The sequence below is a fragment of the Lytechinus pictus genome, chromosome 3, assembly GCF_037042905.1.
Source record: "Lytechinus pictus isolate F3 Inbred chromosome 3, Lp3.0, whole genome shotgun sequence".
Taxonomy (NCBI): domain Eukaryota; kingdom Metazoa; phylum Echinodermata; class Echinoidea; order Temnopleuroida; family Toxopneustidae; genus Lytechinus; species Lytechinus pictus.
Genome location: NC_087247.1, coordinates 45,655,954 through 45,673,820, shown reverse-complemented (window position 1 = coordinate 45,673,820; position 17,867 = coordinate 45,655,954). Strand labels below are relative to the sequence as shown.

The 17,867-nt window shown below is 33.8% G+C and overlaps 1 protein-coding gene across 1 annotated transcript in view; it reads left to right on the top strand.

Annotated features, from left to right (window-relative positions):
* The first annotated feature begins 1,895 nt into the window (after positions 1 to 1,895).
* LOC129257156 (bromodomain adjacent to zinc finger domain protein 2B-like) overlaps positions 1,896 to 17,867 on the top strand; it is a 54,218-nt gene continuing 38,246 nt past the window's right edge. The window contains exons 1-5 of the mRNA XM_054895417.2: positions 1,896 to 2,100; positions 8,034 to 8,338; positions 8,632 to 8,898; positions 9,807 to 9,902; positions 13,223 to 13,258. Of these exons, the coding sequence (XP_054751392.2) occupies positions 1,896 to 2,100; positions 8,034 to 8,338; positions 8,632 to 8,898; positions 9,807 to 9,902; positions 13,223 to 13,258 (909 nt within the window). The remainder of the gene's footprint in view (positions 2,101 to 8,033; positions 8,339 to 8,631; positions 8,899 to 9,806; positions 9,903 to 13,222; positions 13,259 to 17,867) is intronic.

Here is a 17,867-nt window from a genome sequence, read left to right as displayed (position 1 = left end):
TTATTTGGTCAGGTCCCAGTGGTCAATGGCTAACAATACATGTAACTTGAAAAGGCTTGTTAAAATTGGCATCAAAATTATGAGTATAGGTGACAATCAATGAGGCCGTTCTCATTACGCTTTCTAAAACTAGTTTACTGGAAACCGATTCAGGAAACCACTTTGGAAGATCGCTTTGCTAGCATTCCCACTTGATCACACGAAAGTGGTTTTCAAGATCACTTCACGTAAAGCACTCTTGTTGCTATGGAAACGCTCTCAGTGGGGTGACACGTTTTGCGCGAAAATCGAAACTGCAGCATCTAGGCATTCTACACCTGTCGTGTGGAGTAGCGCGCTCAAAATGTGCGAAGATCGCTTCCCGAAGAACGGTTGTGTCCTCACTTACGCTAAAACCATTTTAACGAGGCAAAGGCAGAAAGCGATCTTGAAAACTACATTGCGAGGTGGTTTTCCAAACTGGTTTGGAAGATCGCTTCCAAGACCGCTTCGACCGTTCTCACTACGCGTCAAACTAGTTTCCACTAAACTAGTTTCCAGTAAACTAGTTTTAGGAACGTAGTGAGAACAGCCTCTATGATTCAAACCAAGTGTGATAAATGATTAGTTTTTAACCTGAGGATTTGAGCTTCAAGAAACGACCATTGCATTGCGCACTGTGATTTGATGATATTTCATATATTTCAGATAATATATTAAATTATGTCTTACATGGATATTTTCATGGAATCATTAGAATGTAATACAATATTAGACATTTTTTACTAGCCATGCCTTGCTTTACCTACCACTACTGTACTTTACATTTGTGGTAGGCCCAACATGTTCCATTAATATGTGCAATGTTGATAATATTGCCAAAAAAACCAGCTTTAAAATTACTTCGTAGATGTAGTAAGTTTGTACTACTATATGATTTTGATAAAGAGATACCCAGACAATCAGACACCGCAGAATCCTGAACAATCACCCATTGACCTTCTAATTACTTCCTGTATGTGAATATGTGACCTGTGAAGTGTTTCCTTAATTCTTGAGTTTTGCCATTTTCCCTCTGCAAATTACCTGCTTTGCTGATCTGAGATATCTTTGTTATGTATGATGTTTCCCAATTAATTACTACCATAAAGGATTTTTTTTTTTGGGGGGGGGAATGTCAGGAGTTGTTGAAATGGGGAAAAGGGTTTCAAAATTGACTATGGATTTGGGGCTTTAATGTTTTTATTTCTGATAGGATATGAAAGTGCCTGTGGTTGATTTGATAAGTTTGATGAAATTCTTTTCCTAATTTAGGCCCTACCTGTTCTTGAGAATTAATTGCAGTTATAGGCTTTTAGAGAAAAAGGAGGTCTAAACCCGATAGCTGTCTAAGTTTTTGGTACCCATTGTTGTAATCAATACAGAAATTTGTTGAATGTCATTCATAATCATTATCGTGTGGGATTTTTCAGTTTTTCAAGATGATTTTTACATACAAATTCGGTTGGTGTGTGATTTTTTCATTTGTATATATATTCATTTTCTCTGCCTGAGAAACTTCTTGCAAGATGATATGAAATATTGTGTGAATAATCTACCTTTTTGTGTTGTGAGCATGTTGGAATTTAAGTTCTACGTTCCAAGTAAATCAGTCGATGGAGAGCAGTAATAAAAAAATGTATTATAAGTTGTCAACATGATCTATATCATGAGATAAAAATTTGCTTATCTTTATTTTTTTAATCAAAATTTAAAAAATAAATATAATATTTGATGCTTATATGGGTATTGCATGACAATTTTAAGTTTATCTTTACCTTAGAATTAAAGAAATTCATAGTAAATATACAGTATTTTTATGATATTTACTTAGATTAATTAACTGTTGAATTCTATCTTCCCAATTAACTGATCATATGGCATTAGGAGTAGCAGGTAACTCATGGTGGCAGCAGACTCAAAATCTGGATCATGATCTCTTCGCATCCAACCTCGCCAACTCGGCTGCTGCTGCTCCTTCATTTACCTTCACACCCGATCCCGTAGGGGCCACGGCGGGTGCCCCAGCTCCCACCAGTCCGGCGTTCAACGCCCTCTTTTCAGACCCTCTCAAGCAACAACGTATGTTGTTTCATGTTCAATAGCAGCTTTTCTTTTTTTGTTTGACTTTTTAATTTTGCGTGTGAGGAATTTCTATTGAATGTGTTCCTGATGTGGAGTCGTACATACCCCTCCATATAGATCCTAAAAGTTGTAGATCCCCTTTCTTGTTTCTGTGTGAACCTAACTGCCTGGTAATGTCCAACCGGTAATTCATTGTACTTGTCTTCTTTCTGAATGTCAAATCATCTTAATCAAAGAGTTTAACTACAGATTATTATGTCAACATGGAATGAAAATAATGTGAGCTCTGTTTTTGCCTTCATGTTTAGATTACCTGCATTTTCTGTTGTATATTTTTCATTTTAACTCCACTTTATTTCCCTGCCAGTTCCCTCTTGCTCCTATAATAGAGAAATCATTACCACGTTATAAAAACAGTATTTGAAGCATGTTAGATTGGTTGTCTGTACATTGTACCATTCTGTAAATTGCTGTGTGTGTATGCTTTTAATTTCTCTTTCACATGGTAGAATTGTATCTCAGATAATAGCTGGATGAAATAAGAGAGATTTTCCACGCTGATTCACCAAACTGAAATTAATGAAATATTTGTAATTGATAAAAGGACTTTGATAAAAGATTGACCAAAAATATTTGAAATTTCAATCCCAAGTTCTTTTTTCTATACAACAGAAGAAGTGACATATATTTCTCATGATTTGAATAAATCATGCATTTCAAAGCTTGCTTGATGGCTTTTCATTTGGTTTATTAAATTCAGTTTCGATCTGAATAGTGTTAGTTAAGAGAATGATTTTGCATGAATTAAGTAGAAACAGTTTGACTGTGTGAGATTACAATATGATAATTGATACTTCCATCAGATGTACACGTCAGTGCAGTGTTTTGTGCTGCTGTTCAATGTTTTACTCCCGACAATTCATTTATTTTACCATTAGATTAAAACAATTTTTTGGGGAAAATACAAGCACTTGATGCAGATTCACCACGTTTAAAGTCCAAAACAATATATTCTGCATCTATTTATTTTTTGTGAAAACCTGAATAAAATACTATTTTGTGAAGGTCTTGAATTTTAGTGTTTTTAGGGCAGGGCCACTTTTCTATTGGGCACATTTCTGTGTTACAGCATGAATGGAAACAAATTAAAAAGGGCATACAAAATTTGAAAGTCCATAGACAAGGGTATCAACCTCTCAAGGTTGTCATTGCCTTGATGTTCTTGGACTAATTAAAGCTATGCTAATATGATTCTGTGGTGTGATAATTCATGTTAACTTGAAAAATAGCTGTTTTAATGCAGTGACCTACAGAGGATGACTATCAAATACCAGACAAATAACAAAGGATGCCTAAGATAGAAAAAGTGAACTGGAAGAACAGTATGTAATTGAATCGCAAAATTACTATTATAGTCATAAAGACCTTAATTTTTAATCCTTGTAGTTGAAAAAGAGTATGAAACAGTAACAAAATAAGGCCTGAGTTTGATTACCATTATGGGGTTGGTTAGAAGAGGGGAAACAATGATAAAGCTGCCAGCGCTGCAAGGTTACTATTTTCTTTTGTGCTAGTGACATCTGTCAAAACAGATTCATGAAAAATGAATAGCAAAACATATTGGTCATTGATTACCATTCAATTTTTTTGTTTGTTAAGAGATATCATTAGCTTTTAAGTTATGTTTTCACAGCTGATAAGAAATTAATTATGAATGATCCCTTAATAAATGAATGAAATGTTATTTCCACTTTTAATCTACTTGTTTATGCTGTTAATTTATGTATATGCTTATTTTTTTATTATAAGTGCAATAAATTTATGAAAAAAAAGTGCATGCTACATGTATATTTCAATTAAAATTGAAAAAATTGTAGCAATTAGTTCTTAATTTCAGAAAGATGTTGGACTTTGTTCAAAAGTTGTTCAAAAGAGTGGAACAGAAATGTGGGATGCTACCTATACAGTATAGACTGGTTTAACTAAGGTTTATGTATAGTTTAATTTGAAGGAGGTATCCATACCTAAAATAAACACTGAAACAGACTCTTTACCGTTTCAACCTGCAGTTTCCATCTCTACATGCTGGTCATATTTGTCCAGTGCCAGTATGTAATTGATCTTTTCCTGTTGAGATCCTACACTCTACCTTAACCTCTAAAATTCTTTCATATCTCTGCTGAAAATATACTCCAAGAAAGATAGATAGGGAGGGAGAGACAAGATTATTATTGAAAGAGGAAATGATAATGTGGTGGCGCAGTGAGTCACATGAAGGTGAAAATCACAGAATTTTTCACCTTGGTTTTTTTTTTATTTGCTGTTGTAGCGTTGCCCAAATTTTTAGCATGTCCGGAGATAAGATCATGCAGAGAATCGTTATTTATCTTTCTCTCCTATTCACCATACTTTACTGCTGTCGTTTAGTGCTTGTGTATATGGACTTGTATATCATACAAGATGAATCATCAAATGTAATGAACTGACCATATTTAGCTTTGTCTATGAAATTCTTTCATTTAACATCATTTGCAAGTAATTTCTGCCACATATTTCTAGATAATATATATGTTTTTTCTTTGTATTTTTTGTTCTCTTCATCAACAACCTCCCACAGTATACTTGCATCCTCTCTACTTTTACCCATTTTTCTTCATCCTCTTCTTTTAATCTTTTCCCAGTCCCTGCTACCTGGCATGAGCAAGATGATGTATAAAAATATTTTCATCATGTCTTGTGATGAAAGTCATTATGGGGCATCCCTTTTCTAAACTCCCTTCCTTGACATTGTATGTCTGTTAATGTATGTTTCATGTATGTACCTTTACATGTCCTTTTCAGTTTCTAGAATGACTATTTGTTGTATTGCAAACTCTTCCTCTCATGTAATAGATATGCCTAGGAATTTGATTTGGTGGAAATGCTTAAAACAATTTGAAAAACAGACAGAAAGATATATCTAGAAAATATCAGAATCAACCATTTTACAATATTTTTAAATATATGAAATTATACAATTTGAATTATTTTTCTCCAATATTGTTTGAGAGAATCTGAATCAATAGGAACTAGTGTACTCAAGTGCAGCTCTTTGATAATGATTACCAGCATCATGATTGCGCATTATTGGAAGCAGATATAAAACAATTTTAAACTGGCAATGCTTTCCCTTCAAAATCAAATCTAATGATTAACAATCTTCTGACAAAGCATAATTCAATTTTCAATCGTGATACAAAGATATTCTTTATATTGAGTGGTTTTGACAGATGAGGGAAGGCAACAAAGATATGGAACCGTGAATATGTGTATAGAGATCATTTGATGAGTTCAATAGAGAGGGAGAGAAATAGCTTGAACAAATTAATGGGCTTCCTACCTCTGAACTTATAAATCCATCCCAGTTTCACTATGAATCATGATGTATGCATTTCCTTGGTTAAATATCTCAATCTAAGAAAGTAGGGGAATCTTTAAACATTGAGGTTAACCCCTATAGACCTCCTCTTATTTCACTTTCCATCAGACCTTCAAGGTTTTTCACCTGTGCAGTACGTTGGTTTTTGGTTCTCTTATATGTAAGACTCCGTGATTGTATACAATCAAAATCCTGGATGAAAGAACAATGGGAAATGAGAAAAATCATCTAGTCATCGGTAGAGCCCTGGGTTTGTTACCTATACCAAGCTGGTACTTTGCATACATCTTGTTCTTAATTTATTCCCGAAATGAATTAAAATGAAGTAAAGACAATTTATAAGTCATTGATTGCAACTTCTGCTTTTAATCATAATTTGCCCTAATGTTCACTGGCTGTTTTGTTCAATTTTCTGATTCTGCTGCCCCCACCCCCATGAACTTGCCCTTTATTAATGTGTAGTTTATACTTAGCCCATTGAGTTTGTTGTTCATAATATACCTCTACAAGACATATTTACTTTTGATTATCTTGTGCACTGATAATGTAGTTCATAGCAGTATATGCTACATGTAGAATATATTTTCCTGCCCATTTTCACCTGCATGGATATCTACATTTCCATTATAAGTGGGAAATGTATTTCATTTCCTTCCTGCGATTGCAGGAAAGATAAATTATCATTTTTGTGTGAATGCCCAAGGAGTTGTGACTTTACAGTTTATGTGAATATAGATAATAGAAGGCTTGTTAGTTTCATGCATGTATTGAGTGATATTGTGCATGCAAATGAATTTGATTCCATGTAGTCACATTTTTATATTCAGAGTGAATCATTGGTGGCCCTTCTTTAGTGTGTCAAACTTGAAAGAGTTTGTAGATCCATACAATATTCTCAAAAAGCATTCAAGGGTACCTTGTTTCAAACTGTATTTACGTTGTTCCTCTGAAATTTATTTGTAGTTTAATAAAAGTAAAATTAACCATTTTCAAGTTCTGCAAACTTACAGGTATATTCATATGGGCTAATTGTAGTAGTGTTCATAGATTCAGGTTTTGCAGTTGGTGATATTAATTCAGAAATGCTGGATTTATTACATCCATATTTGTTGTAGCAATCACTTTTAAGTTGAGCTATATTTATATACAATTAAATATTTGACAGTACCTATTCATTTCTGTCCGTAACAAATCCATCACATTTCCCCATTCAATGTGAATATGATGCTTATCATAGGTATTCATACAAAAATAAGCCATTAATAACCCTAGAAAAACCTATCTAGGGGATTTTAGAAATTAGCTGGGATGGGGTAAAAGCTATGTCTAAAACATTAAAAGCAACTTTCTCAGAGCTCCTCGTAGATGTAAAGAATTATTTTTTCATTATTTAGATGGATGTTCTTATTATCATGAGCTCTTGTTTATTACCTAAACGTCAAACAGATTTCCAAGAATATTACTGTGTATTATCTTTCTCATTTTACAAATCATGCATTCTCATTATAATGACTGCCTTTTATCATGCAGAAGATAATGTAGAAAAGCATGAATTATGGGTGAAATTGAAATTATAGAACCAGGGTGCACATGAGGTTATGATTGTAGAACATCCTGGCAGGGAATAATATGCACAGAGATGATTCTTGAAATTTGATTCATCATTCAGGTAGGAAAGGATAAATGAAGATGATTTGAGCTCTTATTAATCATCAGAATCAGTGCTGTGATAAATATAGTTATGATCATGAGAGAACGAATTAATCAGGGATTCATATTATTGATTGTGCTTTGAAATGTATGATTACAGGCAGGAAGAAAAGCAAAGGTCAGCTTCAGAAGAATTGAGCCCATTCATTTACTTAATTTATTCAAATATTTTCAAAATCTGAAAGTACATGGAGGACATTACTTGTGCAAGCATTGCAAGAACTTTCTGTAAAATTTTGCAAACTATCGAGATGAAGAATGAATGTATTTCCACTTATATCTTTGTCAACTTTATTTTGAAAATGAAGTTTTGAAATTGTAGAGTTGTAACATCCAAATCATGCATATTCATTACATGTTTATATATTCTTTGTAGAATGAGTGATTATTTTCATTTTCTAGGCATAGACATGTTTTAAGAGCATGGTATTAGTTAAAATTTTAGTGCATAATTTTGTAGCAGATTTTTATATTCGCACTGAAAAAATGTAAGCTGTCTTTTTATCGGTTGCATCTCTTTCTGTACAAGTACGTTGGGATCATGGAATCACATTTGTAAAATCTGTATTTGAGTTTTTAAAAAATCAAGTTCTAGTTATCATGCTTCGATTAAGACAGTCATGTCATATATATGAAAGCAGATTTCCATACAAAGGTGAGAGAGATAGAGAGAGAGAAAATGTTGGGAAAGGAGAGGGGTGGGAATCGATCAGACATTTATGTGTGGTAAGCAGACATAAAAGCAGCTTAGACAAGACTACAATGCAAATCAGTGTTTTTTTTATTTCACTCGTACATGTAGGTGGTGCCAAGAGAGGAAGAGGTCGAGGAAGGGGAAGGGGGCGTGGAAGAGGGCGTGGCTCCTCCCTCCTGAACAGGAGCACCAGCAGTACCACCACCTCCACCACCAGTACAACCCCTACCAGGGGTAGGAGAGGTAGACCAAGGAGGGTAGACTATGCACCTCAATACCTCTTTGGGGACCCTGCTGCACTTATGATGGGGCTCAATGGCTCACCTGTCTCAGCTAGCACCAGTCTTGCTTCATCATCACCACTCTCTCTTCTTGGGACCAAAGATGCAGTCTCTGTCATCAAAGAATCTCCGGTGAGTTCTTGAAGGATATTAAGACAGATTCTAGGAGAAAAAAAACACAATAAGGGTGTTGAAGTACATCACTCCCTTATATGCATTGTTCAAGATAACAATGAATAGAAAAGAGGATGGGCTTACAAAATTCACATTGGATGTACAATTTCAATTCCAGTGGTTTTTCCCTTTCAATTTTGCTTAATGAGTGCATGATTAACTGATTATCTGTTTTTGTGTTGTTTGAAATTGTATAACTTAATGAATCTGATGATTTAAATCTAAAGTTGGCATCATCTCTCTTGCCACAGAGCATGGTATTGAAAACACCAACCCTATCCCTGAATCGGGATAAAGCCACCCCTTCACCTTCCTCCAAGCACAGCAATAGTCACAGAGAGAGGAGTGAAGGGATCGATGGGAGCAGGCTAGAGGAAGGAGGCCTTACAGACTCTGATGGGAGCCTTTCAGACCTGGAGGCAGGGATCCTGAGCTCAGGGAGCCACCTAGACAGTAGCAGTGGTGGATCAATCTCAGATTCAGAGTCAGAGGACAAGGAGATGGCAGCAATAATGGAGGTTGGTGATAGAGGCCATTGCATGGTGTGCCAGCATGGATGTTTGTGGCAGTCTTTGTGCTGTCGCAAGTGATTTTGTATGAATGAATGATATTGATATTGATATAGTTCTCCCATGAATGAGTAAAATAGCTCATAGGATGAGGCGATGTTCAAAGAAGATATGAATGACAGAGTAGAGGGTTTGGTTGGAGATGGAAGATGCATGGAGTGTGAAAAAAGTGGAAGGAGGGGTAAGGGCAATTGCTGCTAGTGTGAGGTAAATCTGACCAACCCATTAGACAGGGATAAAATAAAATCTTTTGATTAGTGTTACTTTTATATTCTATTTTTACATTACTATATGTACACTTGTTAACCTGATGGATAGACATGAAAATCAGAAAGACTATCTTGAAAATAACTGAAGAGTGTACTGGGGTAAACAATCATATTAAATTGAAACCTACCTTAAAGGACAAGTCCACCCCAACAAAAAAATGATTTGAATAAAAAGAGAAAAATTCAACAAGCATAACACTGAAAATTTCATCAAAATCGGATGTAAAATAAGACAGTTATGACATTTTAAAGTTTCCCTTAATTTCACAAAACAGTTATATGCACATCCTGGTCTGTGTGCAACTGAGGAGACTGATGACGTCATTTCTTTTGTATTTTATTATATGAAATATTCTAATTTTCTCCTGCATTATGTAAACTGCAATTTGACTTTAATTTCCTGGGTCAAACTCTTCCATCTATAATGTTCAATGTGTGGGTAAGCCTGAAAAGAGTTGATAGATGAAAAATCTTAAGTATCATGTGTTTGTCTTTTGATTCATGGTTTGTGTTTTCATCCTTGCATGAGAAAATTGTTTGAATGCACCCTTATATCCATTCTCATTGTCTCTTTGATTTCTACTGTAGACCAAGAAGCAGCTGGAGGCTAAGAAGAAGGAGCTTCTTCAACAGCAAATAGAGCTTAAAAAACAGCAGCACAAATCTCAACTGAAGAAATACAAGGTCAGTTATATGTCGCATCTCACATCTTTATCATTCCTGATCATTTATCCCTTCAATATTTTTGCATGTTTTTAATCCTCTCATTTCGATTGATTAGGAAAGAGCTCTTGATATATTTTCCATTGAATTTGGAATTGAATGGTCCCTTTGTGTAGCTTATAGGAATGAGGGAACTAATTTGCTGGTTAGTCAAGATGGTGGAATCAAGTATTGAGGAAGCTTGATTGTTGAATGATTCTGAAATAAATTTCATTAAGGTGATGGGGCTACTTGAAAATAAATTAACTAATAACAATTGTGTGGTATCTTTCACAATTATTCTTTCACATTTTTTTCCTTGCTGATAATTTACTTCCTATCGCTTCAATGAGGGATGTGCTTCCAGCTTTAGTCATATTTGGGTTTGAAATCTTTCATTTTCTTTAAAGGTCTCCCATAGTAACATTTTCAAGCATGATATATCATGAATTTAAGGAATACTTGCAGCTGTCTGCTCACTTTTTTCTTGATCTTCATTTGTTAACACCATGGCTTGAACATGAGACATGTATAGTCACATGTCCACAATATAGTTCCTTGTATATCAAAGTATCAGGTATAGCCTGTATTAGACAACGTTTAGATTTAGTGAGAAATTTAAGTAGAAAATGGAATATTGAGATTAAAAGGATTCAAGATCCAAGGGGACATATAAAAGTATATTCATATTTTCTAGATCATTTGTCAAATATAACAAGAGGAGTAATATTTTTGTGGGAAAGAGTATTACTAATAAAGAGAATACAGTATACAATCAGGGACTCTATTCTATTGCAAATGCTTTATATACCTGTATATAATGTATCCAACACCCATTCTCATACATTATCTAGTGTGTCTGGTTTCCTGTTCAATGTGTTGGAGTCGTTAGTTTCCATTTTTCTTTTGTTAATTCAACAACAGAATATGACCTATGGCCTATATCCTTTCAGGGAATTATATTTTAAATTTAGCACTGCAATACATTCAATATGTTCTTCATAACTAAAGACTTCCTGTTTTTTCTCTTTGTGCTGGTAATTGGCAGGGGAAATAAAACACAATTACTATGATATATGAAATAGAGAAAAAAAGTGAGAAATTGAGAGAAACCAGTTTGGTATGATTTCATTTTAGTCAGGATCATTCACCGCAGTTTAAATAAAATATTATCTTTTGTTTCAAACCAAAGTGGGTGATTAAAAATATTTGTCAGTAAGTCAGATTTTTTTATATTTAATAACACTTATAAATTATGATGGAACTTGCATTTCTCCAGGAAGTAATTTGCAAATTGTAGTTGAAAATTTTGATTGGCTTTAACAAAGCTGTATTCCTGATAATGTATTATGAGTATGTATTATTTATTTCCACAATTTAACAATATTTAGCCTATTAGTCATTAGAACATAACACCGTTTTAAGTTCCATGATGTAAGTTATATCATGGGAAATGACAGAATGTGATTTGAAATGGGGGGGGGGGGGGGGGGGGGAGGGAGTCCGCAAATATATGTCACATCACAGCAATATTCAAGTCATAGAACAGGTGTGGGTATGCTGGTAGAAAGCTAACTGTTTACCTATGAAGGGAATATCATAAAATCAGTCCCAGTCTATTTAGGCTCAGTGTTTTGGGTTAATGGATGAAAATTAATTAGGAAGTATGAATGAATCACAGAGGAGTTGTATGGCTTGGTTTATGAGAATGAAAGAGGAGAAATGGAGAGAGAATTTTATGTCTACAGGCTATATGGACCTGTGCAGTGTAGATACACCTGAATTCAGTGTGAGACAAGATTGCTGACCTGTTTCATGATCAAATTACATTTTAGATTAAAGTATTCCAGTGCAAAGTTCATATACATGTGGAGTGTATTTCAATAATGTCATTGTCCAATGGCAGTAAATGTTATAGATACCTGTGTTTCATCCAAAAATTATGTCAAATATCCAATGTTAACTCATTGTTGATTGTGTTCATGTGTTTGTCCTGAATCTTCTTTCCTGGGATGAAAGTGATGTTGAACCCCTCAAAATTCTGTGTGTTTTGTTATTTCTTGCATAATCATACTTTCTGTGTGCATTTCTATGTGATACATATGGATCTATTTTGTGCTTGAACTCTCTTGAAACCGTGTAATGAAAACACCTAAATTTGTAACTCTTTTAAACTCATAGGACATTGGGTACATGTAGTTTCATTCCCTAAATGTCCATATATTATGATTTCATCGCGTTTCTTTACTGGGATACTAGTTTCATTCCTTCTGATCCTTATTTTCATTATAGATATGTATTTAGCTAGATTTAGAAAACACATTAAACAGGTTTATTTTTGGCTCAATATCTGGGCATGATTTCATTAAAAGGTCAAGTCCATCCCAGAAAATTGTTGATTTGAATCGATAGAGAAAAATCAAACAAGTATAACACTGAAAATTTCATCAAAATTGGATGGAAAAGAAGAAAGTTATGACATTTTCAAGTTTTGCTTATTTTTTACATAAAAGTTATTTATATTCACAACTCAGTGATATGCAAATGAGACAGTCGATGAGGTCCCTTACTCACAATTTATTTTTTTTCATTTCAACTATACCTTATTTCAATTTTTACAGATGTGACAATAAGGACCACCTTTACTTCATCATAAACTGTTAGGATAATGGTAATTCCACTAGTTCAAGGTCAAATGAAGATCTGTTTCACAGGACAATGAGGAGAAAATTAGAATTTTCATATTTCATATAATAAAATACAAAAGAAATAGTGAGTGGGTAATGTCATCAGTCTGCTCATTTGCATACCGATTAGGATGTGCATATAACTGTTTTGTGAAATTCAGCGACTCTTTAAATTAAAAATGTTATAATTTACTTATTTTACATTCGACTTTGATGAAATTTTCAATGTTATGCTTGTTGGATTTTTCTCCTTTTATTCAAATCAGCTTTTTGTTGGGGTGGACTTGTCTGTCCTTTAATCAAATGACAGTAATTTTCACTGACTATTTAGCTGCAGCAAATAATCATATCTGATTGGCTGAGAGCAAATTAGTTTGCTGACAATATTTTCATTAAACCATCCCCATGTGTGCCAAAGTGGGTTTATGCGGAATATGATGTTTGTTCCCAAATACTTGGGATTGCTGTTGCACATTTAGGTGGATATTAGTCTCTGATATCATTGGTTTTCTAAGATTTAGATAGGATGAGATGAAGGATGGTAATTTTCTCTCTATTTTTTAAAAATCATTCCTATAACATCTGTATCTAACCACTGTCTAACCCCCTTCTTAGGATGGAGATGAAGAAAGTGATTCTGAAACGTCAGAGGTGATTTCACTGTTTGTGTTTTATTGGAAGTATTGTGACTAAAATAATGTAAAACAAGTGAAATGTGCTCGGTGTGTTTTGCATGAAATTTTGTGATGTTGTATGATCATTTACATGTATTTTATGTGTTGCTTGTTTTATGTGTTAGGAATAGAAACCTACCCTAATATTTTCAGGCTTTGTTCTGTATTTTATTTTGTATTCATGTTTGATATCCATTAACTAGGAAAAGCTCATTGCCAATTGACTCTTTAAAGAGGAAGTTCACCCTGAAGAAAAGTTTGTTGTAAAAATAGCAGAAAAAATTATGAAAAATATTGGTGAAGGTTTGAGGAGAATCCGTTGAAAATTAAGAAAGTTATTAGAATATTAAGTTTTGGAATTGTGGCGTCATAAACAAGTAGCTGCCCCATATGTTATGTGATATAAAATGCATGATTTTTTTTTAATGGTTCCTGATGACTTATTTTGGTGTTCTATTCATGATTGGGTGTGAAATGATTTGTCTATTGATATACAAAAGGTACAGTAAAAACCATTTTCAATTTTCTGAGAAAATGACATTTCATTGATTTTTTACCAATTTAGGAATGCTGCTTGCATATGACGTCACATCAAATAATTAAAATTCTAAAAACTTTTTGATTTTATGATGGATTTTTCTCAAACCTTCGGCAACATTTTAAAAATTATTTTCTCTGCTATTTTTTTGTCAGTGTGAACTTCCCCTTTAATGGAAGGGTTCAAGATTTTTGTGACAATTACAGTGATGGATATTGGATCAACAATTCAATTGACTTGTGGTCCAAGCCTGCAAGAATCTGAAGAAGAAATTACTCCATCAAATCTCCACACATCATAATAGGTCTTAAAAGATAGACTGATGTTTCAGAATTTATTTTTCATCAAAGAGGACTTTTACAGATCTGCCCTCAATCTTCTCAAAACAGCTCTGTTCTGTTGAGTAGCCGCATTTTTATGATTTTCTATGTGGTACTTTGGGGTAAACATCAGGATTTTACAGACAAGTTGCCATGGCAATGTCACTTCTTTGAAGTATTTTGATCGCATATGTTTTACCATATTTATGAGGCTGAAGTAATGCTTGGTAGAAATTTTTATCTTGATCTTTTGATCTTGATCATCAGCAAAATTCTGGAAGCGTGTACCGTATGCCAATAGTATTCTAGTTTTGATGTGAAAATTACCAACACAATTTTTCATTAGCTTTGTGAATAGTAAATCTTTTAGCATCAGATGAAAACTAAAAAAAATCCCCAAGCCAACCCTGCGAAGAATATCCATTCTTTTGTGTTCAATAAGTCTGCTTTATATACAGTTAAACATTAACAAGAATACAACACAAAAGGATTTCTTGGAGCAGTATATTTTTTGCAAATCAATTGTGCTACATACCTAACATAATATGTTGTGTTGCGATATTAAATGCAGACTGGATTGGAAACTTAATACAGCAATTTGTGTGTGTGTGTGTGTGTGACTCGTAATAATCTCTATGTACTGTGCATTTTTTTTTCTTCTTGTGTTGAGCTCTTTGCATTGTTAATATTATCAAGTCTCGTTGTTCGTTTACCAAATCCTCCATGTTTTAAAGCTTCCATTATAATGTCCTGCAAAATGCCCTTGAGCTTTATAGGTACATGTATGAGTGCATGTGCAATATGCCCTTTTCCATGTAACCTTTCTTGCATGCTTTTATTTGGTCTGAATTATCATAGATGGTTCTTCCATTGCTATGTTTGTCCTGATTATGTTGGCAACAAACACTGCACAAACAAGTTTACTGTTATGAGATATTAGAATTGTGGTATCATTATCACAGATGAACCATAATTGATTAGTGTGATATCTGCTGTAAGTGATAGTTCAAATCTAGGATAGTTTTGTAACAATAAACTCTTACAGTATCAATATGTGTTTGTAGGGTGACATGACATATGCTCCAGCGACATTTGCTCTGGTCTTAATATCTCAGAGGGTACAGGGTTAGAGTTAGAATTGCAATAGAGTTTTTGGTTCAGAATAAATGTAAAGATTAGAAATGAGGGTTTATTTATTTTTGGAGGTTAGATTTCAAGTTTGGCTTAACTTGGAGATTTTCCATCAGAGCAATCCTTACCGGAGCAAATGTCATGGAACCATTCTTGGGGCTGGTAATTAGTTATGTGGAAACTAATTCTTTATTTTTTTAAAATTCAAATACTGAACAATGAAGAAATCAAACTTCAAAGAATGATATGCAGGGTATTTAGAGTGTGATAAGTGAATCAGTGATAATCTCCACGTTTGCCAATGAAGAATTAAATGCTCTCAAAGATTCTGTTTGTTCGTGAAGATTGATAAATGAATAGTGTAAAAATTATAATATACTTCATATAAGGCTGTGTTCAAGATGTTTTAAAACTCAATCGTGTTCAATTTTGCATTCTGATCCTGAAGGTAATGAAATCTGAGCTGATTGTGTTTCCAAATGTATGTTTCGACGTGTAAATTTTCCTCCGAATCATGCTTCGAAAGACGTTTACTTTTATGACCGGGAATGGAGGACATTGAACACACCCTTTGTTTCTCATATCTGCATTCTGTAAGCATTTTTAGCATTTTCAATCATGATTCAAGTTTCTGATTGAATTTGGAAATCAACATTGAACACACCCTCAGTATCCCATGCACACAAGATACTTTGAAATTGTATTTTTAATAATCAAAACAACAAAGATATTCCCTGCAGCCCTTTTTACTGTAAAGGGTTTGATAGATTTGTATGAAGCTGATGCTAGCTCAATCTAAAATTATATAATCAAGAGTTATGAATTAAGATCAAGAATCTCAATTTGAGATTGATTTGAATCTTTCTCAACTCCGGTAAGATTGATACCCTGAATAATGTTCTACTACATGTACCTCTAAAGGACTACTTCATGATATAATACAAGAGCATAAACTGCCAATGTTATTATGTAGATCAGATTATCATTTCTATGTACATGTGCATGAAGGAAATGCAGGAAGTGAAACAGCAATAGATCTCTAATGCAAAACTCCAATTTCCAGGGTATATTGTGCCTATTAGTCATTTAAAAATAAGAACTCGACTATTGTGATAAATGATTATATTTCAGAATAATTCACAAGTGGGATCTGTTGTACGTGTATTACAACTTTTTTTTACAGAACATTCCAGACAAATTTTTTTTAAATACAGAATCTGTTACACAAACAATTTCCAAATGAGGCTTATTGATCTACATGTATGTATATTTGTCAAATGAATTTTTGTCTCACCTGCATAGCAGAGAGAGACTATAGGTGCCGCTTTTCCGATGGTGGCGGCGTCAACATCAAACCAAAGGTTAAGTTTTTGAAATTACATCATAACTGTATATGGACCTAGTTCATGAAACTAGGACATTAGGTTAATCAAGTATTACTGAACATCCTGCCTGAGTTTCCGGTCACATGACCAAGGTCAAAGGTTATTTAGGGTCAATGAACTTAGACCATGTCGGGGGAATCAACATAAAAATCTTAACCTAAGGTTAAGTTTTTGAAATCTCATAACTTTGAAAGTATATGTACCTAGTTCATTTAGGGTCAATGAACTTTGACCAAGTTGGGGGTAGTTGTTGAATTACCATCATAACTTTGAAAGTTTATGGATCTGATTCACTGAACATCCTGTGCAAGTTTCAGGTCACATGACCAAGGTCAAAGGTCATTTAAGGTCTATGAACTTTGGTCATGTTGGAGGTAATTATTAATTTACTGTCATAACTTTCAAAGTTTATGGATATGAAATGTGGTCAACATAACTTTGAAAGTTTATGGATCTGATTCACTGAACATCCTGTGCGAGTTTCAGGTCACATGACCAAGGTCAAAGGTCAATGAACTTTGGCCATGTTGGGTGTATTTGTTGAATTACCATCATAATTGTTTATTGATCAGATTCATAAAAAACTTGGACATAAGAGTCATCAAGTATCACTGAACATATTATGCGAGTTTCAGGTCCATGACCAAGTCAAAGGTCATTTAAGGTCTATGAACTTTGGCCATGTTGGAGGTACATGTAATTATTAAATTACTGTCATAACTTTCAAAGTTTATGGATATGACATGTGGACATAGGGGTAATCTAGTATCACTGACAAGTTTTAGGTCACATGATCAAGGCCAAATATCTTTTAGGGTCAATGAACATAGTATTTTATCATTATATGAAGGTGTTTTTTGTGAATAATTATTGTATAGTAGTTTTCAAAGTCAGCACTGCTGCTATATTGAATCTTGTAATGCAGGTGAGACTGCCAGAGGCGCTCCACTTGTTAGGAATATTAATTAGGCTTGTAACTTATTTGTTGGTTTGGTTGCTGGCACTCAACTAAAACAGACAATCATGTTAAAACAAATGAATCAGAAACCTAATATATACTTGTATGTTGCCTTTAAAAAGTAACATTTGTGGAACAGAACAGGATACTAAGAAGTACTTTGTAGGGTATGGAATATTTATTGATCACATGTTTAAGTTGTAAATTATGTTTTACATTTACAATTGTAGATTTTCATTGAAAACTCTGGATAT